This window comes from Trichomycterus rosablanca, chromosome 13 (assembly GCF_030014385.1).
Source record: "Trichomycterus rosablanca isolate fTriRos1 chromosome 13, fTriRos1.hap1, whole genome shotgun sequence".
NCBI lineage: Eukaryota > Metazoa > Chordata > Actinopteri > Siluriformes > Trichomycteridae > Trichomycterus > Trichomycterus rosablanca.
The window spans coordinates 7,708,501-7,735,414 of record NC_086000.1 but is presented as its reverse complement, the minus strand read 5'-3'; the positions used below and the strand labels follow the sequence as shown (position 1 = coordinate 7,735,414).

The 26,914-nt window shown below is 43.9% G+C and overlaps 1 protein-coding gene across 1 annotated transcript in view; it reads right to left on the bottom strand.

The window, feature by feature from the left end:
* acp7 (acid phosphatase 7, tartrate resistant (putative)) overlaps positions 1-26,483 on the bottom strand; it is a 53,609-nt gene extending 27,126 nt beyond the window's left edge. The window contains exons 1-6 of the mRNA XM_063007248.1: positions 26,371-26,483; positions 25,843-25,947; positions 21,252-21,390; positions 12,948-13,148; positions 9,607-9,789; positions 6,350-6,375 (exon numbers count right to left, since the gene is read on the bottom strand). Of these exons, the coding sequence (XP_062863318.1) occupies positions 6,350-6,375; positions 9,607-9,789; positions 12,948-13,148; positions 21,252-21,354 (513 nt within the window). The 5' untranslated portion in view covers positions 21,355-21,390; positions 25,843-25,947; positions 26,371-26,483. The remainder of the gene's footprint in view (positions 1-6,349; positions 6,376-9,606; positions 9,790-12,947; positions 13,149-21,251; positions 21,391-25,842; positions 25,948-26,370) is intronic.
* Between the last annotated feature and the right edge of the window lie 431 nt (positions 26,484-26,914).

The following is a 26,914-nucleotide window of genomic DNA, read 5'->3' as shown; positions in this document are numbered from 1 at the left end:
ACCCCCTTAAATAGGAGGCTCGCACCTGCAGGTCGTTCGCCCTAATCAGCTGGCCTCCTATTTGAGGCCACGCTGCCCTTTGTTCTGTAACGCCTGCGAGGCTGGGAACTGGTGGTCTGTTCACCAGACCTCGCAGGCACCCTAACAGGACCCCCCCCTCTAGGGACAGCTCCCGAGGTCCCAAGACCCGCGGACCGGTTCCTTCGGTACTCACGGATCAGTTCAGGGTCCAGGATGCGTCGAGCCGGTACCCATGAACGTTCCTCGGGGCCGTAACCTTCCCAATCCACCAGGTATTGGGTGCTACCCTGCACTTTCCTGCTATCCAGGAGGCGGCGAACCGTAAATGCAGGGGCACCCTGGATGATACGAGGGGCGGGAGGTTGTGGGGGGGGTAAAGCTCCCCCGCCCACGAATGGGCGGAGTTGGGAGACATGGAAGGTTGGATGCGCCTTCATCCTGGGAGGCAGCTCCAACCTATATGTCACCGGGTTTATCCGTCTAACTACCTTGAACGGACCAATGTACCTCGGTGCCAGCTTGTGAGTGGTACCTTTGACGGGGAGATCCCTCGTCGATAAGAGGACACGTTGGCCTGGTCGGAAAGTTAGAGCCGGCTGCCGCCTACGGTCAGCATTGCGCTTCATGGAGCGCTGAGAGGCCAAAAGGGCCTGTCTTGCTTTCCTCCAGGTGGCGCGGCAGCGACGGATGTGTTGCTGCACAGTCGGCACCGCAACCTCTTGTTCCTGCTCAGGAAACAGCGGAGGGGGATAGCCGAACTGTGCCTCAAATGGTGACATACCCAATGCGGCATGGTGCAGGGTATTGTGGGCAAATTCAGCCCACATCAACTTATCCGCCCAAGTGGCTGGATTTCCTGCAGTGAGGCACCGAAGCATCTTGCCCAGATCCTGAATTACCCGTTCCGATTGCCCGTTGGACTCGGGGTGATATCCCGAGGATAAGCTGGCCGTCGCGCCAAGAAGTTGGCAAAAGGCTCGCCAGCACTGGCTAATGAACTGCGGACCCCGATCCGACACAATGTCAGACGGGACCCCATGTGCTCTCACCACATGTTGCAGAACCGCCTGTGCGGTGGCCATGGCGGACGGGAGCTTGGGCATCGGAACGAAAAGGCAAGATTTAGTGAACCGGTCAACAATCACCAGTACCACCGTGAATCCCCTGGATTTAGGCAACCCCGTGACAAAATCCAGTGCCAGGTGGGACCACGGTCTTGAAGGTACTGGCAACGGGTGGAGAAGTCCACGAGGACGCTCTCTTGTGCTTTTGTTAGTTGCACAGACAGCGCAGGCACGGACAAATTCCTTGACCTGACTCTCCATCCCCGGCCACCAAAACCTTCGGCGCAACAACACCAGGGTCTTAGAAACTCCTGGGTGAGCCGCAAATGAGGACGCGTGAGCCCATTCAAACACCTGACGACGGACTGTTGATGGTACAAACAGCCGGTCAGGTGGACCTCCACCTGGGTCGGGCTCAACCGCTTGAGCGTCCCGAACTGTCTTAAATATGCCCCACGTTACCGGGGCAGCAATTTGGCTCTGGGGGATGATAGGATCAGGCTCAGTCTCAGGTCTGGTCGGTTCCCACTGCCTGGACAAGGCATCAGGTTTGACGTTTTTCGACCCTGGTCTATAAGACAGGGTGAAACGAAACCGACCAAAAAAAAGTGACCACCGAGCCTGACGGGAATTCATCCGCTTCGCCTGTTGGATAAACGACAAATTCTTGTGGTCTGTCCAAACAAGGAAGGGATGTTTTGCCCCCTCGAGCCAATGTCGCCACTCATCAAGCGCCAGCTTGATGGCCAAAAGCTCCTTATCTCCTACCGGGTAGTTACGCTCGGCAGGAGTTAGACGGTGCGAAAAGAAAGCACATGGGTGGAGCTTCTTTTCCGGACCCACTCTCTGGGACAATACCGCCCCAACCCCGACATCAGAGGCGTCCACTTCCACTATGAAAGCTTCCTCTGGATCGGGCAACTGCAATACAGGAGCAGTTGTTAAGAGAGCCTTAAGCCTATTGAAGGCTTGTTGGGCCTGCACCGTCCATTTAAACGGACCCTTACCCGTAAGGGCCGTCAAAGGAGCGGCGACCGAACTGAAGTTCCGAATGAACCGCCTGAAAAAGTTTGCAAAACCCAGAAATCTTTGCACTAGGCGTACGGAACAAGGAGTTGGCCAGTCCTCCACAGACTTGGTTTTAGCCGGATCCATTCGGAGGGCACCCTGTGAGATTATAAACCCCAAAAAAGAAACTGATGGGGTATGGAAAACGGACTTCTCCAGCTTGACGAACAAATGATGGTCGAGCAAAAGCTGAAGAACCCGACGGACGTGCCTCACGTGTTCTTCGATGGACCGGCTAAAAATTAAGATATCGTCTAAGTAGACATAGACGTATCGGTCAAGGGCTTCCCGCAAAGCCTCATTGATAAAGCGTTGGAAAACCGCGGGGGCATTCATTAACCCAAAGGGCATCACTAGATACTCATAGTGTCCCGTGGGCGTAATGAACGCAGTCTTCCATTCATCCCCTCGCCGGATACGGATCAAGTTATACGCGCTGCGCAAATCGAGCTTCGTAAAAATTGAAGCTCGCTGAAGGGCTTCAAAAGCCGTGGCCATCAGCGGCAGCGGATAACGATCCTTAACCGTTATTGCGTTCAGACCTCGATAATCGATACAGGGGCGCAAGGTTCCATCCTTCTTACCCACAAAGAAGAATCCTGCCCCAGCTGGGGAGGACGATGGTCGGATGAACCCCTGATCGAGTGCCTCCTTGACATACTCCTCCATGGCGATCCTCTCCGGTCCCGACAGGGAGAAGAGGCGCCCCCTAGGAGGAGAAGTGCCAGGAAGCAAGTTGATCGCACAATCAAAAGGTCTGTGTGGGGGCAAGTCTCGCGCCCGGGACTTGCTAAACACCTCTTGTAGGTCATGGTACACGGGGGGTACCCGGGCCAAATCAGGGGTCATCGCATCGAGCGATGGTGGCGCCGATGACATGCTTGCTGGCAGCAGGCATGCATCTTGGCACCGAGTTCCCCAGGCAAAGATTGACCCGGTTTGCCAGTCAATTTGGGGATTGTGTCTCTTCAACCACGAGTGCCCCAGTACCACTTGGAGTTGTGGAACTTGGGTCACTAAAAATGTGATCCGCTCCTCATGACTCCCCAAACGCATCGTGAGAGGAGACGTTTGATGCGTGATTGGACTTCCGGCCACCGCCCGGTCGTCCACGGCGTGAACCGTTATGGGGACTCGTAATGGTTGAAGGTCAATCCCCAACCCGTGTACCAAATGGCGATCGATGAAATTTTCCACCGCACCGGAATCGACACAGACTTGGAGGTCAGTGTTCCCAGATTCCCAGCGCAACGACGCGCATAGGAAGAGACCCTGCTCAGGGATGGTGGAACGGCTCGCCCTCGACTCCCTGCCACGAGAGCGGCCTACTCGTTTAACCGAGATCGGGCCCTCAAGGCGGAGTCGGATGGTCGTGGGGCGACCCCCCGAGTCGATCCCAGCTGCATGGGCTCTGGGTCCTGATCTCCCGACACGGGCCGGGGCTGGCCTTGGGGCCAACAATAGGGTGGGTGAGACCCTCGCTCCCGGGTTCGTTGTCGGAGTCGGGTGTCGATAGAGGTGGCTAGGAGATAGAAGGCCTTGAGAGAAGTGGGAAGTTCTCGAGTAGCCAGCTCATCTTTAATTCTCTCTCCTAGACCACGGTGGAAAATGGCCACTAATGCCCCCTCGTCCCAACCGCACTCAGCCGCCAGCGTGCGAAACTCGATGACGTAATCGGCGACTGAGCGCCCCCCTTGGGACAGCTCGAGCAAGCGTGGGCCCGCTTCCCTCCCCCCTGTGGGATGAAAGAAAGTGTCCCTCAGAGCCTCCTTAAAAGAAGACTCCGAAGAACACTCTGAGGCGTTCTGCTCCCACAGGGCGGTAGCCCATTCCAAAGCCTTGCCGGTAAGCAAAGATATAATAAATGCCACCTTGGAACGCTCCGAAGGGAAGCGGGAGGGCTGTAGCTCGAACGTGAGGGAGCATTGTAGGAGGAAGCCTCGACATTTCTTCGCCTCCCCTGAAAAACGCTCGGGGGGCGGAATGGAGGTTTCGACTCCTACAGGAGGCGCTGGAGGGACGGAAGGGTGACTGGGGTTACTCGAACCGACTGCCGGAGTCGGCAACAGCTGGGCGATTTCAATCACTCGCTGTGTCAGCTCCGACAGCGCCAGCTCGTGTCTCCCCAGTGCGACCCCCTGGTGACGAAGGACGTCAGCCACGGGAGGAAACTCTGCTGGGTCCATCTATGGTCGCACCTTTCTGTTATGAAGAGAGAGGTCGGACCCAAAGATGCAGAGTAAAAGGTTTCTTTTTATTTAACAATAAATAATAAAATACCGTCAAAACAAAAGGGGAAAAGGAGAACAGAAAACAAATCGGGGAATCCCGATCGAGCCTCCGACGTCACTGGCAACTGAAAAAGAGAAAGAAAACACAAAGGAACAAATTGGCGGACGCGAGGCGCGAACCCGGGTCGCTCACTCGCGGACCAACCGCCTATCCAACAGCGCTACGGCGCGGCTGAAAGCACAACAGCTCCTTAGGGTTATAAGGAGTATAAAGAGAAGGGGATCTCAGGATATTAATCCGTGAGCAACACAAAGCCCCATAAAAGCGGGCTTTTTAGAGAAACCAGACCGGCACTGTCACCAGCACGGGATTGCTGGGAGGAAGCCGATTTGAAAAAGGGATAAAGAAGAGAGACGTGGATTCGAACCGGGGTTGCTCCACTGCCAGTGCTGAGCTTACACCACTCAGCCAAACCGGCGCCAATGAACCCGGGAATCTGACAGCGCCTTAACAAGACTGCGGTCGTATTAGCATTAGCCCGCTGCTAACCATGCAAGCGGGGGAAGTAGCGAAATCAAAACAAACCGCAGCGCGAGGGCTGCACGGAATCGCACCAGCTTTTCTTATTAAAGAGATCTAAGCCCTAAAAATACCTCGGCCTTACGACCTACACACCCAACCACTATACAGTGCCTGGGGAACCGAACTAACCCTATGAAAGAAAAGGGCTGATGCGATGCAGCCATGGACAAAAAAGAGAACAAAAGGTGCGACACCTGCAGTGTGGCGACACCCCCTTAAATAGGAGGCTCGCACCTGCAGGTCGTTCGCCCTAATCAGCTGGCCTCCTATTTGAGGCCACGCTGCCCTTTGTTCTGTAACGCCTGCGAGGCTGGGAACTGGTGGTCTGTTCACCAGACCTCGCAGGCACCCTAACAAAAAAGATGTATGATTGTCTTAAAATACACTGTACAATCGTACATAAACTGCATCTCCCACAATGCATGCCAATTTTGTGACCCGCAAAGTGACCGCATCTCGCCGCTAGATGGCAGTGTTTCCACATCAGTGTTTAACTGAGGCGGTTTTCCAAAAAATATTTACAAATAATACCAAAATGTACAAGAAGAAAAAAATTTAAGCATAAGGAAGGTAATTTAATAAAAGAAGGGAACTAAATACAAGTTTGTGTTTCAAGAAGAAAAACCGGTACGTCTCTTGTGTTATGAGGCCGTGTCTGTGGTAAAGAAGTACAATATAAATGTAGATATACAGTACATTATAAATATACGAATACATTTGGCATTCTGACACACAAACTCAGAATTTAGCCTGCAAGAAAAATAAATTGTCCAAGACTTAAAAGGCAGACTGCAATTACAGCAGGATACGTTACAATCGGCCCTTTGAGGGCCACCATGATGAGTTTGACACCCCTGCTATAGAATAATAGAGTCCCCACTATACGATCACAGCAAAAAAAAAAAAAAAACCATCCTCTCCACCACACAAGGCAAATGGAATTTCTCCTCAGTAGTACAGTACACCAATTTTAATGTTTATTGACAGGTTTCACATTACAATAAAACTAATCAGTGAAAACACTGAAAATCTTTTCTTTCTACTTTTGTTGGTTATATAAAGGTTCAAAAGAATTAACAAATCACAGATTTTTTTTACTTGATTTTTTTTTTACTTTACTTTTTACAAAATGTCCCAACTTTTTAGGAAATGGGGTTTGTACATTTTTTGCAATAATATAAATATTTATACAGCAATGAGACATGGGATTAAGCAATGAGACTAGGGATTAAAGCTACAAGCTTTTGAGAAGTTAAATATAAATGTGGTCAAATATAGAAATACAATGATGGAAACACATATGCAATATGCAGTAACTATAGCAAGTACAATTAATGTACAGTTTATTAAAAATAATTAAAAATTTGTATGCAGAACTTTACCTCATGCATGTCATAAGCAAAGTCTCCTACAAAGCAAGCAGACAAGAGCAGAGATTACAACTTCTGCTTAAAACATTCTTCATGCTATAGCTGTTCTATTTTCCACTTCATTTAAATAATTAATAGTGATAAATCTATGCATGTCGGTCCGTGCACCTTTGTTCATTCGTTTTTCACTTCAAATCACAAAGTTGAAAAACAAGAAAACGGGCCGTTTTTTAATTTTCCGAAATCAACATTTTCTATCAGTTCAACCGGAAATAAACGCGCTAATGTGTATATATCTTATATAGAGAGTGTAAATCAAGCACAAGTGTTGAAAAAATTATAAAAATGTGACGTCGCGTCCCCTGTTGTTCTGACTTTCGTGTTTGTGTATTTGACGTGCATATATTTGCTCTATCTGCAAAAAAATCAAACATTATTTCAACAACAGATTTCCGTGCTGGACGTTGTACACCACTGTGGTCATGTTACTTTTATACTTGATGATCACCTGAAGTCCGGTATGTAATTAAAAGTTGGACTTATATAGCACCTTTCACAATACCCAAGGACGCTTTACAAAATAGAAAAATACATCAAGATACAATAATAGAGACAGATACATGAGAAACACATAAATACATAAACAATAGGACTCAACAGGATACAACACACTTAAGAAACTCATAATTTAAATAAACTAATGAGGCTTATGAAACAGTAGAGAAATGTTGGGTAAACAGATGAGTTTTAAGTAAGGATTTGAATTCTGTAAAAGAAGAAGTAGAGCGCAGGGAAAGAGGAAGAGAGTTCCAAAGTAGAGGAGCAGAGACAGAAAAGGATCTTCCACCCATGGTAGAGAGCCTGAAGCTGGGGACAATCAGGAGACCAGCATCAGCAGACCGTAAAGAGCGTGAAGGAGTGTATCGATGTATCAGATTACGTAAGTATGTTGGATCGAGACCATGAAGTGCTTTGAAAGTAAGAATGAGGACTTTGTATTGAATGCGTTTGGAGATGGGTAACCAGTGAAGTAGGGCAAGGACAGGTGTAATGTGATCCGTTTTTTTGGAGCGAGTGAGCATCCTGGCAGCAGAGTTTTGAACACATTGAAGAAGGTGGATAGATTTAGCAGGGAGACCATAGAGCAGAGAGTTACAATAATTGAGTCTGGATGAGATAAACGCATGAACGAGAGTTTCAGCAGCCACAGAGGAAAGAAAAAGACGTGGACGAGCAATGTTTCGCAGGTGAAAGAAAGTAGACTTAGAGATAGATCTTATTTGGGGAAGAAAGGACAATAAAGGATCAAACAATACACCAGGGTTACACACAGTAAGGGATGGGGAGATAGAAACACCAGCAATAGAAAGAGAAGAGGGGGGAAGAGAGGAAACCACAGATTTGGTTTTATCTTGTGGGGATTATATTATAGTATTTCTTGTTCTCGGCCAATAAACATCCAAAAACTTATAACATTGCACGAACTAACTCTGCAGTAAATAAGGAGCAAACAACAATAAAATATTTTTCAAAAGGTTATTTGGTTAATTTTTAGTTAAAGCTGTTTCTTAAATTCGAGGTTCATCTGCAATAATAAACTAAGGGAGCATCTAAAAAGTGCATGAAGAAGAACGCTGAATAAAATGCATTAAATGTTGTAATGGTTACACAGTTATGCCTGTATTACAGAATTGAGTTCTATACGGTAAAAAAAAAAATATTAATGTAAATATTGTGATGATGGTGAGACGTTAGTAAAAAACATTATTTTCCTTAGAATCACCCTTTTATTTAAGAAAAATAGTTCTTGTGTGAATTACAAGGGCAGGGAAAAAGGCATAAGGCAGAACTATACACTGATCAGCCATAACATTAAAACCACCTCCTTGTTTCTACACTTACTGTCCATTTTATCAGCTCCACTTACCATATAGAAGCACTTTGTTATTCTACAATTACTGACTGTAATCCATCTGTTTCTCTACATACTTGTTTTAGCCTGCGTTCACCCTGTTCTTCAATGGTCAGGACCCCCACAGGACCACCACAGAGCAGGTATTATTTAGGTGGTGGATGATTCTCAGCACTGCAGTGACACTGACATGGTGGTGGTGTGTTAGTGAGTGTTGTGCTGGTGTGAGTGGATAAGTAACAGCAGTGCTGATGGAGTTTTTAAATACCGTGTCCACTCACTGTCCACTCTATTAGACACTCCTACCTAGTTGGTCCACCTTGTAGATGAAATGATCCACCACACAAATAATACCTACTTTGTGGTGGTCCTGTGGGAGTCCTGACCATTGAAGAACAGCATGAAAGGGGGCTAACAAAGCATGCAGAGAAACAGAGTGACTACAGTTAGTAATTGTAGAATTGTAAAATTGTGGAGCTGATAAAATGGACAGTGAGTGTAGAAACAAGGAGGTGGAGGTGGACTGACCAGTGTATGTCAATTTAGTTTTATTCACAGCTTACCATGGTTTACAGCAGGGGTTTTCAACATTTTTAGGCATGCGTCCCCCTTCGTGTGCCGAGCACGACTTGCACCCCCCCCCCTCACACCACGCCCCCCTCCCCTTGGTGGAACAACACACTTATCCCCTGGATAAGGCACGGCTCGAGCACGGATGCCAAGCACGGCTTTTGCCACGCACCCCTCCCCTTAGTGGACCACGGCTCAATCGCGGATGCCTGCTGCGTCCTTCGCCAGTCTCGTGCGCCACCGGTTCATAATAGTAATCTCGTAGTGGTTGTGGTTGACCCGCATATGAACTCGCCTCGTGCAGGTGGAAAAAAAGGCAGTCGATACTGCACGTGTCAGAGGGGGCGTGAGTCAGTTGTGAAGCTCCTCAGTCAGCAGTGGAGGGTTGTATCAGTAGAGCTGAAGCGTTACGCAATCAGGCTTGATATGTGACATCAGCTGATCAAAAGTCCGTCTGCACCGATAGCACCACTGAGATTCAAAGCCTGGATCTCAGGGGTTGTGAGCTAGCCTGTTTTACTGGGATGCCACCCTAGCACTCTTAGACAGCACGACTGAAATATAAGCCTACAATAGTTTCGTTTTTAAATATGACTAAATATTGTTTTCCAAATTCCAAAACATTGACTTGGAATATTTATGCAATATTATGCAGGGAACACATGTTAATATAAACACATTAACGTAGAATTGAACAACTATTTGCTAACAGCTTAATTCATTCTATCCAGATTGGCCTTTCCAGCACAAAAATTGTGTAAGAAACCAATTAAATTGTTTGTTTTACCAATGTGCAGAATGACATCATACATCCCGGCCTGAGTCTCCTTCTGCAGTCTGGACAGTGACTGAGGGTTCTCGTTGCCCATGTCACCGAACAGAGCAAATCTGGGGCTGAAGCTTGTACTCTCGTTTAGAGCGGTGAAAAAGAAAATATCACTCCAGCCTGCTTCACTGCCACAGTGATAGACTGTAAACCACAAACACACACACACACACACACACACACACACACAATGTTCCAATTAGACAGATATACAGTAGAAGACAAAAAGTCCACTAGTATATACACCACTGAAGTCGTGTCGTCAGTTTGTAGTCCACGCCATGTTGTTATGCCCATATTTGGTAACCCGGGTCTAAGAGAAATTTTGAATGGGAAAAATTAATGGAGATTTCGTAAATTGTCTCTCCCGCATCCTGTAGTCATAAAAAATGTTCCAAAGCTGTTACGTTTTGTTTTATGGAGATTCTTCTGTCTATTATCACTGAATTGATGTCACTAAACTGGAAGCCTCTTAATTTTTTCTTTTTTTCTTCTTTTATAAGCCTCTTAAATAACCGCACGAAGCAGCGTGATTCACCAATGTAACAGTGCAGTGATATTCACAAGTTTTAGTTCATATTTTTAGTAGCTAGCTACATTAAAGTAGAAAGCAAGGATGGTTGGGTGTTACGCCTTTGGTTGCACTCAACAAAAGAGGGCTGCTCATTCCGTCAATTCGATTGGTGTAGTTCAGTGACATCTAATTAATGCGCAGTAGCATTAGCTTTCGTGTAGCATTATTAGTATTATGACCCTTTAACAACCTCGTAATTCAGAGGATCCAGTGATGTTCAGGAGAAAAATGTACATAGGACAAAACATATAGGGTTCTGAATATGTTTATTTAGCACAGGATGCGTTAGAGTCGATTTTTTGAAAACCCCATTCATTTTTCCCATAGGAAATCGGGCTTAGACCCGGGTCTCCAAATATGGGCATAACGAGGACTACAGAATGACGCACGACTTCAGTGGTCTATTTGCAGTTTAATAAAGCAATAAGCCATGAGAGACTTATTGCTTTTATAAAATGGCGGTCAACATAAAATGTAATAAAATACAACAATGTTCAATTTATAAATGTTTTTATTTACAAAAACACTTACAAAAAGCATTCCTCCGCAACATCAGGTAGTCCGTTAACAGTGTTGCTAGGCAACATGAAGGCGAACATAACATTCGCAATAAACATTCCTCCACAAACACTATTACACTATTTCTTGGACGAAACACTCGCTTAATGATTAGGATTACTGTTTATATTAATCTGGACATTTCCATGTATAGTACATGACTTTAAATAGTGTTCAACCAAGTTTGTACTTTTTCTTTTCAGTGGCGTATTAATATGGAATGATGTGAGGTGGTCATAGGTGTGCGTATATCGGGGATTTTACACGGCTCAGCCAATCAGATTTAGGGACCGGAACTATCTGTTTTATAATTTGAAGTTTTATCCAATGTTGTAATGACAGCATGCAATCAATCAATAATCCCTCCTCTAAATGGCTGGTATTTTTGTGAATCCATGATGCCATTCACAAGGTCGATATTGTCAGTTCTTGACCCACTTGCGAAACTCTGCAGATCTACTCAAATTCCTTTAATAATAATATTCCTGTTGACCATTCATGTGTTTCTTGGTCAAGAGGGGCATGCATTGTGGAATCTGGCCATAAAGTCACTGCTTGTTAACTGATATACATAATAAATTTGTCTCAGACTTCATCAAATCATTCTTTGAAAGTAACATGTTGCTTTTTTTCTTTTTGTTTACTGGCACAAGAGACTGCTGGGGCCTCTGAATGAAATTTTGTGTTTTTCCTGGGTTTGCTGCTGCACCATAAAGTTGCAATCAGAAATATTCAACCCCCTCATCTCAAAAGACATTATAGTGATGTGGATGAAAGATAATGACAAAATGACAAAAAAACTCATTAAACAAAAAAATATATAACAGAAGTTAATTTAACTATGAAGTTCAAATGAAAAATTTACATCTTTTAGCAGATGTACCGGCTTTTGTCTTTTCCCCTCTGTACTTTCACTGTGAGTTTGTTACCGTGGGTCATACCCAGCTGGGGGTTTTTCTTAGTTGTCCTGACTAAGTTGCTAAGGGCCCTTGATTAAATTTTGGACTTTCTTCCATGGCCAGGCAGGTTTAAACCTCCTTATAATGCTCCCAATGGTGTCTCTTGGAAGATTTTTTTATTTGGAAATCTTATTATACCGAAAGGCCCTTTGGGTGTGATGAAATAATCTCCTCTCTCAGCTTTTGGAGAAGCTCCTTTGTCTTTCCCATGATTGCAACTGACCTTGAATACCTTCATAGGTGGGGTTTATATATGCATCTTAGCTAAAGCAAATAAAGGAATATTACAGAGTTAATTATGTTTTAACTTTAGGTCATAAAAATTGTCAGAAAGCTTTGAGAACAACAATATTATATAGGGGTTGAATAATTGAGACATGGCTATCTTAACAAAATATACGGTTACACACAAATACTTCCTTATGCATTTTCTGTGTTAAATTTATCTATCACTCAACTCATAAACAAGTCATCCAAAGCACAATCTTGCTCTTTGAAAAAACTGTAATTGATAAATCCTTAAAATCTCAGGGGGGTGAATATTTCTGATTGCAACTGTAAGTGTTTTCAGGAATGTTTAAGGTGTTGGAAATCTTATACACATTGCCCTTTTGGTGCACTGAAATGACGTATTTTCTTATATTTTGTGACAGCTCCTTAGTTTTTACCATGGTTGCTAAACACTTGAGTCTTTGGGTGATGTTTATAACACACCACAGCTAAAGCAAATTAACAGTTGTTATTGAGTTTCTCACAGTGTAATCATGCTGTAACCCAACTTTAGGTCACTCACAGGTAGACTAGCAGTCAGTTTATTCAGCAATATTACGTAGAGGTTGAAAAATTGTGACATGGCAGTATTAACAACATATCCTGCTACTCTAAAATACTTAATCAGTCATTTTCTCTTTACATTTGCTAAATCGTTCTGATAAGGACTCTATTTTAGGCAAAATCCAACATCTATTAGTTCTATCATTTAGTGTTGTGACTATTACAGGCTTCCTTACACTAGGCATTAATTTTTCAATGGCTATTTAGATGGTTGCACTGATAAAGAAATACAACTGCATAACAACTAATTGTGAAATAACTGAATTACCACTAATGATGCTGTTTAACTTTGCATAAATAATAACATGCATAATTACACAGGATAACATTTCTCGAACATCAGTCTAGCACACCAGTGTGGTCGGTGTTATGCTTACCATATGCAGATCCTGGCCTCAGTTCTGACACCAAGACTCTGTGAACGTACATTTTCCGCTTCGTTGAGCCTCCATCAATAAACAGAGTTGAGTTTCCCTTTGCAGTGTGACTGAAGAGCTTCCCACCAAACAGACTGTACTCCACAACACTCTCTGTTTTGTTCAAAGTTGTCCAAGTGATCACCATTGATCCTTTAAGGCCTGTGAAGAAAGAGAAGAGACTATATTAGCCTCAATGCAGATGTGCTATGCTGCATGGTTAAACAATGTACTATGATCACAAGTTACAAACAGAGCCGTTTTTATCACAGAAGTTAATGTGTCTTCTTTAAGGCCGTAACACTGAGTGTTTTAGGTGTATTTGCACACCTGAGCTACTCAAACAATTCAAACATTCACAGCCATGAGCTGAGCAGAGTTATATACAAGCAAAAGCTATTTACTCTACTTACACCGATCAGCCATAACATAAAAACCACCTCCTTATTTCTACACTCACTGTCCATTTTATCAGCTCCACTTACCATATAGAAGCACTTTGTAGTTCTACAATTACTGACTGTAGTCCATCTATTTCTCTACATACTTTTTAAGCCTGCTTTCACCCTGTTCTTTAATGGTCAGGACCCCCACAGGACCCCCACAGAGCAGGTATTATTTAGGTGGTGGATGATTCTTAGCACTGCAGTGACACTGACATGGTGGTGGTGTGTTAGTGTGTGTTGTCCTGGTATGAGTGGATCAGACACAGCAGCACTGTTGGAGTTTTTAAATACAGTGTCCACTCACTGTCCACTCTATTAGACACTCCTACCTAGTTGGTCCACCTTGTAGATGTAAAGTCAGAGACGATCGCTCATCTATTGCTGCTGTTTGAGACCTTCATCGGTGGTCACAGGACGCTGACCATGGGTCGCTGTTGGCTGGACATTTTGGTTGGTGGACTATTCTCAGTCCAGCAGGGACAGTGAGGTGTTTAAAAACTCCATCAGCATTGCTGTGTCTGATCCACTCATACCAGCACAACACACACTAACACACCACCACCATGTCAGTGTCACTGCAGCGCTGAGAATGATCCACCACCCAAATAATACCTGCTCTGTGGTGGTCCTGTGGTCCTGACCATTGCATGAAACAGCATGAAAGGGGGCTAACAAAGCATGCAGAGAAATATATGGACTACAGTCAGTAATTGCAGAAATACAAAGTGCTCCTATATGGTAAGTGGTGCTGATAAAATGGACAATGCGTGTAGAAACAAGGAGGTGGTTTAAATGTTATGGCTGATCAGTGTATATAAGTGTGAGATGTAGCAGAAAAAAAGATTAAAATTGAGCCAGCCAGCAGATCGTCAACTTAATAGCCACACTCTAAAAATAACTAAAAATAAACTTTACTTTGTTGTACACAGGTATCACTAAATGCAATCTGAGCAATTGAGGGTTAAGGGCCTTGCTCAGATGGCCGACGGTGGCCTTCTGATTACTAGTCCAGTACCATAGCCACTGACCTACCACACATTCAAGGATTAAATCATTTGACATTTGACCATGTATACGTAGATTAATTATGTTCTGCTCATTTACAAACGATTGCCATGCAAAAATCAACATTCTGTGCTGAATCAGATAACAAGAAAGTGCTGTGATGGAAAGACTCAGATGGTTTTGAGAAAAGTCCAGTATAATATGCTGCTTATTTGATCATTTGTCAAGAAAGATAAAAAGCAGCAGCAGACGGTCTATTAATTGAATTGCTATGCAGGGTGGAAACCTATTCAAATTCGCTAATGAGAACAACTAAGGCTAAATATGCACAAGCACTGTCCTAGGACATGGAACATTCAAACATTTTGTTCTTATTCATTAATGCAAAAATAACTGATCAATGCTGGTCAAAAGATGTCTGTAAGCAGGTCACTACACATCTGGTTTGCACTCAATATTTTTTTTTGCTTTTCTTTGAAAAGGAGAAAAATAGAAGCAATCTGTCTGAATTTAAATACATTTTTAGCTTATTTGTTACTAAAATGCAATATATGGCTAAAATATGTGGACACCTGACAATGAGCTTGTTGGATGTTTAATACCAAAACCAAAAATACACTATATTGCCAAATGTATTCACTCACCCAGGTGTTCCAAACATTTCCATGGCCACAGGTGTATAAAACCAAGCACCTAGGCATGCAGACTGCTTCTACAAACAATAGTGAAAGAATGGGTCGCTCTCAGGAGCTCAGTGAATTCCAGCGTGGTACTGTGACAGGATGCCACCTGTGCAACAAGTCCAGTCGTGAAATTTCCTCGCTATTAAATATTCCACAGTCGACTGTCGGTGGTATTATAACAAAGTGGAAGTGATTGGGAACGACAGCAACACAGCCACGGAGTGGTAGGCCACGTAAAGTGACAGAGCGGGGTCACATAGTGAGCAGAGGTCGCCAACTTTCTGCAAAGTCAATCGCTACAGACCTCCAAACTTCATGTGGCCTTCAGATTAGCTCAAGAACAGTGTGTAGAGAGCTTCATGGAATGGGTTTCCATGGCTGAGCAGCTGCATCCAAGCCTTACATCACCAAGCGCAATGGTGTAAAGCTCGCCACCACTGGACTCTAGAGCAATGGAGACGTGTTCTCTGGAGTGACGAATCACGCTTCTCCGTATGGCAATCCGATGGATGAGTTTGGGTTTCACGGTTGCCAGGAGAACGGTACTTGTCTGACTGCATTGTGCCAAGTGTAAAGTTTAATGGAGGGGGGATTATGGTGTGGGGTTGTTTTTCAGGAGTTGGGCTCGGCCCCTTAGTTCCAGTGAAAGGAACTCTTAATGCTTCAGCATACCAAGAGATTTTGGACAATTTCATGCCCCCAATTTTGTGGGAACAGTTTGGGGATGGCCCCTTCCTGTTCCAACATGACTGCGCACCAGTGCACAAAGCAAGGTCCATAAAGAGATGGATGAGTGAGTTTGGTGTGGAAGAACTTGACTGGCCTGCACAGAGTCCTGACCTCAACCTGATAGAACATCTTTGGGGTGAATTAGAGTGGAGACTGCAAGCCAGGCCTTCTCATCCAAAATCAGTGTCTGACGTCACAAATGCGCTTCTGAAAGAATGGTCAAAAATTCCCATAAACACACTCCTAAACCTTGTGGAAAGCCTTCCCAGAAGAGTTGAAGCTGTTATAGCTGCAAAGGGTGGGCCAACATCATATTAAACCCTATGGATTAAGAATGAGACGTCTCTCAAGTTCATATGCGTGTAAAGGCAGACGAGCGAATACTTTTGGCAATATAGTGTATATGGGTGTTAATATAGAATTTGAAAAGAATCTGTTTTGTGGAGTCTACCTTACTGGATATACTAGGGTGTCCACAAATTGTGAGTATTTTAGAAGCAGTCATATTAATTTTTGATAATTTTTATAGAGCAATCTGCATTCATTCTAATCCACATGCTAATCCAATGTATTTATTGCTTTTACTTTCTAATGAATGTCCCAGATGCTTAAACCCCTACATTAGAACAAGCTTGATGAAGCTGCCACGGATTTCCTTTCAGATCTCCTCATAATGTATATGATGGTGCCATCTAGTGACTGATCAGTTAATCGGTAGCTTTTGCAAGCTGGTAACTGTTAGGCTCTGTGGCGTCAGGGGAATATACCATCTCTCCCTGACGCCACGGGCCTTACAGAGCAGAAACGAGCTGCTCGTTTAATACCTGGCCAGCTCGTTAGGGCGAACGCGCTGCAGCTGCGCCTCCCCTTATTTAAGGGGATGACGCTAAGCTGCAGGCGTCGCACCTTCTGTTTTTTCCTGGTTGTTTGCTTTTCTTTTCTTTCAGTTCGTTTGGCACTGCGGTGCCCTTTTATGTTCATTTATTTTCTTTTGGCTGCTCCGCACCAGCCACTTTCCTTTGCCTAGGGCTAGCCGGTTCCCCAGGCGCTGTATAGCCTCTGGGTGGGTACGTCGTAAGGCGGAGGTAAGGTAGGGTTAGATTTTTATTTTTGGTGCGACTTCGTGCAGCCCACGCGCTGCGGTTTTGTTTTCGGTTTTTGCGTTTGCCGGCAAGTACCGGTATACGTCACCGTTACCACCGCACGCCTATGTAAGCGCTGTCGGACCTCTGGGGTGTTCACCCAGCGTTGGGCTCGCGAGGAAGAGCCGCGCTATAGCGGGTCTAACCCCGGATTCAGTCCGCGCGCTTCTATTATTTTTCGGGGCGTTTCGGAGTGGCGCGGCCACCTCCCAGCGCGGATTGCTGGTGACAGCGCCGCCGCCATGCCTCCGGGCGCTTCCCACTTAAAGCGGCCACTTCCCGGCCATGTTGGCCGGTGACAGCGCCGCTGGCATTCCTTTTCATGCGCCCAGAGGGACGCGACCCCTTCCCAGCGCGGATCGCTGGTGACAGCGTCGCTTTTCCCCTCTGGGGCGTTCTTTTAATACGGCCACTTCCCAGCCATTCTGGCTGGTGATAGCGCCGTAACGCTCATTCCTTAGAGCTTACAAATAACTCGCGCCCGGTAAACGGCACGGCGTTCTCCAGCAGTTTTGGCTGGCGGCCGAGCCATTTGAGTTATCTATTGCCGGTTTCACCCTCCCTCTCCGTCCATTCACCGCGAGGAGTTTCCACCAGGCGAACCCGCTCTTCACCTCAATAGCGCTGGGAGCAATTTTGCCATCAGCACCGCTGTGGCAGGTCGCTTAAGCTCCCGGCCGAGAGGCAAGAGTCCCGGGTTCGCGCCTCGCGGTCCCCGTTCCTTTTTATGTATGCCCACGACATCATTGGCTGCCTTCGGGATCCCCCGAAGTCTTTTTGTTCCCTTTATTCTTTGTTTTATTGTATATTATGTTTATTATTTGTTAAATAATATCCTTTTTCGTTAAATCCTCTGCATCCTTGGGTCCTTCGTTCCCACCGCATAACAGTAACGATGAAAAAGTTATTTTTCTAGGAATGGAGGCTGTTTTAGCTGCAAAAGGGGGCCAACTCTAATTTAATGCCCAAGATAATGGAACAGAATGCCCAACAAGCACGATTAGGCATCCCAATATTTTTGGCCATATAGTGTATATAAAAAAAGGTCACCACCTGGATTTAACTAAGCAAATAGGTAAGAGCCTCCCATCGGATAATTACTGCATGGGTGATTGTTTCAGCTGGCAACAAGTTATTTAACCCTAACTGATGCAGTAAGTAGCTTCTCATTTGTTAAACAACCATGTCGAAAGACACATCCTGTGGTAGTGGAAAAGATGTTCATCTGTTTCAAAAGGGTCAAATTACTGGCATGCATCAAGCAGAGAAAACATCTAAGGAGATTGCTGAAACTACTAAAATCGGGTTAAGAACTGTCCAACGCATTATTATAAAGTGGAAGGACGGTGGGGAAACATCTTCTTCCAGGAAGGAATGTGGTCGGAAACAAATCTTGAATGATCGTGATCGGCAATCACTTAAACTTTAATAGTGAAAGTAAGAGAAGTGGTTCAAATTTCCCATCATCAATACAAGATCTTGGGGGAAAATTAATGCAACTCTGGACAGAAATAAATGTTGTGACATTGCAGAAGCTTGTGGAAACGATGCCACAGCGAATGCGTGCCGTAATCAAAGCTAAAGGCGGTCCAACCAAATATTAGAGTGTGTGACCTTTTTTTTTGGCCAGGCAGTGCATTTTCCAGGTCTAATCTCCAGTCAGCTATAATAATTGATTTTTAGAAAAAAGGCTGTGACAGGTGGGTTGCACCTCACCACTGAGGGGCCCGCTCCGGAAACAGGCTGTCACACCATCTCTGGAACAGCTTGCTTGTCCAGGGCAGTTTCTTTTACATTTACATTTTCGGCATTTAGCGGACGCTTTTATCCAAAGCGACTTACAGTATACAGTCTAAGCAATTCAGTGTTAAGGGCCTTGCTCAAGGGCCCAACAGTGGCAACCTGGCAGTTTCTTTGTAACACAGAAAAAAACATGCCTGCAGAAAAACGTACTGGACCAAGTCCGTCAAGAGAAAAGCACATTTCTTAACAGAGGACCTGACAAATATGTGAAGGAGAAACCGTAATAAATACAAACATCTCCATCTGGAGCGAATTAACGTTTAGCAATGCACTGGTGATGGCAATCACCTGCGCCTCCATGCCCCATCCACCAGCCATAAGATGAATTACTTTTCATACTATAGTATGATTACATTTAGTGTTTCAATGCACACTAACAATCCAGTCAGATTTAGATTCCCTGGTCTTCGAAAATGGTCGCAAATGGCAATGGGGTGTGGCTGTTCAAGAATCAAGTGTGCTGTTTAATCAAGTTGGAGGAGCAAAATTTGCATAGGACCACCATCGTCAGTCTATCGAGCCTACAATGGTTAAATAACATGTCACCATGCAGTGTGAAACTTTTACTCACATCCACTGGTTTTTCAGGTTGGGCTAAATAAGGAAAGTGGGATACAGTTAGAACTGAGTCTGTTTGTTTGTATATTAGGATTTTAACGTCATGTTTTACACTTTGGTTACATTCATGACAGGAACGGTAGTTACTCATTACACAAGATTCATCAGTTCACATGGTTATATCAAACACAGGCCTGGACAAATTTTGTATCTCCAATTCACCTCACTTGCATGTCTTTGGACTGTGGGAGAAAACCGGAGCACCTCGAGGAAACCCACGCAGACACAGGGAGAACATGCAAATTCCACACAGAAAGGACCCGGACGCTCACCCTGGGGATCGAACACAGGACCTTCTTGCTGTAAGGCGACAGTGCTACCCACTTAGCCACCGTGCCGCCCATAAGAACTGATTCTATGTAATATGGAACAGCAAAGCAGAAAATCTGTAAAGTTTAGTGTGTTCACAATAAAAGAATGAAATGATCTCATTAATCATATTTAAGTAAACACACAGCCTCAGATTGGCATCTTACCATGCAGAGTTGGGAACAGAGAGCACAAAAGCTTGATGTGGTGACTATAGTCTGTTTACTGTGTGTATGACTACTTATTTAACAAAGGACAACAGTACACATCTGGATACAACCAAAAGTCATAATGTTTCACAACATTTAGTACATTTCAAATAGTAAACATTGTACTGCTGGCATTGCTACTGCTTTTTCAACAGCAAATTAAAACAAACCAAATTTCTTTAACTTATGTATCTGTCCACAGATCCTGACTGGATACTGAGAGTAGACCTTGGGAAACAGCTCAAATTCCCTGCTAACATTGTGCACACCAGTCTCCGGCCAGACCTGATCATTTTTTCAGATACCACAAAACAAGTGATCATGAGCCGCTCAGGTGGCGCAGCGGTAAAAACACACGATGCAACCAGAGCTGGATTCTGAGTACCTCGTATCGAATCCAGCTCTGCCTCACCGGTTCGAGGCTGAGCGGCTGTATGAGCAACGATTGGCCGGTCGCTCAGTTGGGGGGTGGGACAAAGAACCGGATGTGGGTCTCTCTCTGTCAGGATGTGATTACGACCTCTGCCGGCTGATTAGAGGCGCCTGCACAGAGATGAGGAAGAGTGCCCTTAGGGTGTGTCTCTCCGCATGCAACGCAAGGTGGCGCCAAACTCATCAATGTGCGGGTGGCAAAAATGCATCCGGCTGCTGCCCATGTTTCGGAGGGGATATGGGTTAGCTTCGATCTCCTCGGTCAGGGCAGGGTTCGGCATAGACAGAGAGGACAACAAATGTGCTAAAGGGGGAGAAAAAGGGAAAAAACAAAAAAACCAAGTGATCATGTGGGAGCTCACTGTGCCATGGGACAAGAACATGGAGGAAGCTCATGAGAGAAAGCTGGCCAAGTATCAGGAGCTAGTAGAGCAGTGCAGGAGCCAAGGCTGACTGGCTCTTTGCAAGCCAATTGAAGTGGGCTGTCGGGGGTTTGCTGGAGCAGCGAAGTTGAGGGGCATACGTTCCATCACAGAAGCCGCAGCGAAAGCCACACACACAGTGGCTCTGGATAAAGTGGGCAAGCTCGTGGACCGCTGCTGCTGGGGTGCAATCCGGGATTTCATCAACCCCGGATGGGTCACCTGGGCGAGGGGGTCTGATGTTGAAAGAACCAAAACCCTGTGTGACCCCAGGAACATCACTGATGATGCATACCAGCGCCATTATAATATAACCCTAGTAAAGGACACCTGATTGTTTCAGTAAATTGTATGTAAACACACCCATTGTTAACTCACAAATAATATCCTCTCATACTACAGCATTTTGCACTTTACTAAAACCTTCAAATCTCTTACTTCTAAACGAAATGCATTCAGAGTCTTACCTGGATAGGATATGTGCACCTGCTCAGGCTGAAAGAAAATAGGTGGCACACATGACGCCAAAGGCATCAGGCCAAAAAGAAGCCAAAGATGAAGAGAAGCCATTGTCTTGGTTTATTGTCCTTCTTCTGCCTCATTCATCTAAACAACAGAATAAAAAAGACACAGACAGAGAGTTTTTTTGCATGATTTTGTTACACAGTAACCACAATCTCATGACCTGCTGTGTAAGCTCATCCTGATGTCACTTGACCACAGTCCTAACAGATTTTTTACTACTGTATGAGCTTGTAACAGATGGAAAACAAAGAGAAATGTCATTTTTAGTTACTAGTCAGGCTGAGTAACACTAGTCAATCTTAACAGTAAGCCATTTAATAATTTGGAACAATCATGGCAGCAAAAAAGTGCTGATATTTTGTTTTAGAAATAAGAAGAGCACCAATTGCTCTTTCTGCATTTCCAGTTAGGTTTGGTTTTACTGTTACAGTCCCCAGATTAGTTTAGTTTATACTGTTGAAGAGCACTGCCAAGAATTGTATTGGTCACAAGGTACATTCTGTTCATAAAAAATACATTATCAGCAGATTTATATCTTATTATTTAGGTCAATAATTCACTAAACACAAAAGTTGTTTTCTTTTTATTTGGCTTTCTAAAATTCCAAACACTAACTCGAAATAAATTATATGTATAATTGGTGTAAAATAATATCCAAAAAGAAATACCAAACAAATAAAAATGAACAAAACTATGCATGTCACTGTAATTGTATTGTCTATAAATAATTATTACATATCTTTACAAAACATGGGCCTCAAAAGACATCTGAATATGGCCATCTCTTCTGCCGACCCCTGGTGCCATGTTTATTAGGATTTTAATGTCATGTTTTACACTTTGGTTACATTCATGACAGGAACGGCAGTTACTCGTTACACAAGATTCATCAGTTCACAAGTTTAATATCAAACAGTCATGGACAATTTAGTATCTCCAATTCACCTCACTTGCATGTCTTTGGACTGTGGGAGGAAACCGGAGCACCCGGAGGAAACCCACGCAGACACGGGGAGAACATGCAAACTCCACACAGAAAGGACCCGGACCGCCCCACCTGGGGACCGAACCCAGGACCTTCTTCCTGTGAGACGAGTACCACCCACTGAGCCAACTGGTGCCATGACCGTGAAGAAAACAGGACTTATTAACCCAAATGGCCTACTTCCATTGCTCAAACATTCAGTTTCAAAGTCTACAAGCCTAATTTACGTGATGGATCAATGGTAGACAGGAGATAGCACTCCATATACATACGTTTTGCATGCACTGTGTTTGGACACATTCACCTAATAGTCAGTATTATCTGCAATCTGAGCCACAGTACCCCCTTTGATGGTACATACCAGACTCCAAATCCTTTATGAGTCTTGGTCACCCAACAACCTGTAAACAAGGCGGTTTGTGGCCCACTGTCAGAGGGCAGCCTTTGCTATTTTAGAGATGCTTCAACCCAGTCATCTAGCTACCATTTGGGTCTTATCAAATTTACTCAGGTCTTCATGCTAATCATATCGGCTGCATTCAACACGTGTACTATAACCACCATCAGCCCAAAAATCAATGCATCTCTGACTGTGACATTCACAACTGTTGAGAAATAGGCATTGTAGCCCTAATGGATCAGCTCATCGGTGTATTACAGAACAAAAGACAAGCTACAGTCAGTAGTTGTTTAGCAGAAAGCGACAAGCATAGAACCACAACTTTCAAAATATTCTTTGGGTGGTGGAACATCGTTAGCACAACAATATCACAGACATGGTAGAAAATGTGATTCTAGTTTGAGTAGGTCAGAGCTATGGTGGTTCGAGTTAGTGTTCAGGTAGCTGCTAGAAGCTTGATATGGTATTTGAGGAAAGCTAAAGTATCGCTATGTGGTTGCTATGGAATCCCAAATGGTTTCTTGAGTGTTACTAGGCACTCGCTATATTGGTTACAATTAGGGTGGCCAGCCGTCCGGCTTTAGGTCGGACAGTCCGGTTTTTCAGCTGCCAGTCCTCCGCCCATGCAACGCTAGGACGGACAATTAAAAATCCTCCTTTTGGAGTGAACTGGTCACATTTTTGATCAATATTATCTGTCATTGGCTCAGGTACATGTCAAAACAAATGCTCGCCCACCACTGGCCAATCGTAGAAGGTCCGCCCTCTAAATGGCAGTCTGTGATTGGGTGGTTGAATTTCGCCCGCTCGCTCTGTTCTGCATACACCTCTACTTGAGTCAATTAGTAAACTTTCGGAGGCAGCGAGGAACAGACTTAAATATCAAAAGTAGACACAACATGGTGAGTAAAACAGTAATTTGTTATAGAATTCTTGCTTAAATTGGTAAAAAAAACTCTGTTATATGGGTTATGGTTTCATTCTGTGTTTTGCAGTATCATGTCCCCCTGTTCCTGGTATGACGTCCTCCTTTTGGGGTGTAATGTCCTCCTTTTAGTGACTATGAATGTGGCTACCCTAGTTACAATGATGTTGCCAGCTGGTTGCTATGGTATCCCAGATGGTTGGGATGTGTTTGCTAGATGGTTGTTATGATATTCCAGACAGTGAACAGGATGTTGTCAGTGTACTTGTATCATATTGACATAAAAAAGGGGGCACTAGCTTTTTACACCTGATTCCTTCGGGTGTAATTACAAAGACTGAGCCTTTGGTGAATCCTCCGTTTATACCCAATTATGATCCACCAACGGTAACCATGTTGACTTAGGTAGGAAAAAATGCTTAAATATTGCATTATTACACATTTCATGTTTTAAATGTGTTACCAGCAACACCATCATCAAATTCACTAACGACACCACCGTAGTGGGGCTTATCTCTGGAGACGATGAGACTGCCTACTGGGAAGAAGTGGAGCAGTTGTCGTTGTGGTGTAAGGACAATAGTTTGCAACTGAATACGGCAAAGACAAAGGAACTGGTCATTGATTTTAGGAAGGTGAGGAACATCATTCAACCCATAACCATCAATGGGGACTGTGTAGAAAGGGTCACATATTTTCGCTTCTTGGGTATTCACATCGAGGAGGACCTAACCTGGGGTGTGAACATCACAGAACTAATAAAGAAGGCACAGCAGAGACTCTACTTTCTGAGGACACTCAGAAGAAATAACATCGATCAGAGACTGCTGGTGTCCTTCTATCGTTCAACCATAGAGAGCGTCCTCACTCACGGCCTCTGTGTGTGGTTCTCCAGTAGCACTGCAGCACACAAAAAAGAACTACAGAGGATCGTGAGGTCTGCAGAGAAAATCTTCAGGTGCTCTCTACCCACCCTGGAGGACCTACACAGGTCATGTTGCCTTCAGAGAGCTCACAAAATTGTAATGGACAAGTCTCACCCCAGCCACGATTATTACCGAGTTATTATCGTCAGGCAGACGGTATAGGACTATCAGGACAAGGACAAACCGGCTCAGAAATAGCTTTTATCCCACTGCAGTACGAACCTTGAATACCTCTATTTAAGGTGTTTTCAAACACATGGGACTGTGCAATTTCAGGTTATATCGTTTTACAAATAGGGCAATGTGCAATTTCCACCAACTAACAGAAGTGCTATTTGTGTGTTATTGTTATTGTTGTTATTATAAATGACAACAGGTTTGTGTTCTATTGTATTGCTGTCTTTGTAAATTCTGTAAATGTTAGTAATTTTTGTAAATTCTAGGTTTTTTAATTTATCGTTTATTGTTCATAACACTAGAGAGTATTGCACCTTAATTTCGTTATACATGGTATAATGACAATAAAGATATTCTGATCTGGGTTACTCAGTTTTTATAAAACATAAAAGGGATGAGTGACCTGACTCAAACTGGGTATTTAATCATAGTTACTAACAGGGAATTGATATGCCACAGAATTGGTCAAACAATGAGGTTCTGATTTGTCGCTCTGTAGAACTGTGTCCCAGAACTCTGCATGCTTATCCAAATTCGTCGCTTACGTCGCTTACCTGGGGAACACATGGCACCAAGCCGGCGGAGGCAGTGAGATGCTTGGGGCAATGTTCCGCTGGGAAACCTTGGGTCCTGCCATCCATGTGGATGTTACTTTGACACGTACCACCTACCTAAGCATTGTTGCAGATCATGTACACCCTATTATGAAAACAGTATTCTCTGATAGCTGTGGCCTCTTTCAGCAGGATAATACACCCTGCCACAAAGCAAAAATGGTTCAGGAATGGTTTGAACAGCACAACGAGTTTGAGATGTTGACTTGGCCTCCAAATTCCCCCGATCTCAATCCAATCGAGCATCTGTGGGATGTGCTGGACAAACAAGTCTGATCCATGGAGGCCCCACCTCACAACTTACAGGAGTTAAAGGATCTGCTGCTAACATCTTGGTGCCAGATACAACAGCACACCTTCAGGGTTTTAGTGGAGTCCATGCCTCGACGGGTCAGGGCTGTTTTGGCAGCAAAATGGGGACCAACACAATATTAGGAAGGTGGTCAAAATGTTATTCCTGATCGGTGTAAATGTTATAAAGTATAATATAGTATATCACTACTTACTTGAAGCCCCTCTGCTTTAAATTCTTACCCACTGCGAGCCCCCATCTGCCTCATGCTGCCCTCTTGCCCCCAGTTTTCTTTTTTGAAAACCAAAATATGGTCACCCTATTTAAATAAAGAAGATGACAGTTTTCATTAATGTTTATTCGCTTTATTGACTTACAGAAAATTCAATAATACTGACCGTACACAACGCTTTATTATTCTTGAAGTGATTACGCAATAATAATAATACGAGATAATATGCCAAATGTATGAATTAATATAAAATAATAAAATAAAATTCGGGTTGACTGTAAATTAAAATACACGAATTTAAAAAATAAATCCAACGTCAACACTGGGTTGAATTAGCAACTTTATTAATTGGCGACACCGTCTAAACAGGAAACAAAATGCACAAGCCAGCTAACCACCTATCATAGAAAACCACCTGAGTAAACATTAGCTACATGGCTAAAATCAATAACAACATAGCAGCGCCGACACTTGTAACTTCTGCGACTGATAAAACAGTAAAATGCACACCTCTTATATATGTGTGTATCTGTATCAGATTCTAAACTAACACAGCTTTCAGCCAAGCGAGTTCATGTGTTTCTGGTTGTGTTTTCGTTTTAAGTGAAACTGCTATCACGCCTCTAGCTGTGCTTCTGCTTCTTCTTCTTTAATTGCGGTTGGCAACTAACTTTTTTTTGTGCATTACCGCAACCATCTGGACTGGAGTATGAACCAGTAGTTTGTGAGTCTACTGTATATTCTTATACTCTTATAGTCTGTTCACTGTGACGGCGTGTTAGGGCCACTTTAAAGAAAAATATTTTTTTGTTTCGATTTTGAGAATAAAGTCATATAAGTTTTCATTTCGAGATTAAAGTCAAAATATTATGAGAATAAAGTCGAAATATTATGAGATTAAAGTCGAAATAATTACGAGATTAAAGTCTAAATAATACAAGATTAAAGTCAAAATATAACAAGATTAAAGTTGAAATAATAACAAGATTAAAGTCGAAATAATTATGAGATTACAGTCAAAATAATACAAGATTAAAGTCAAAATATTATGAGA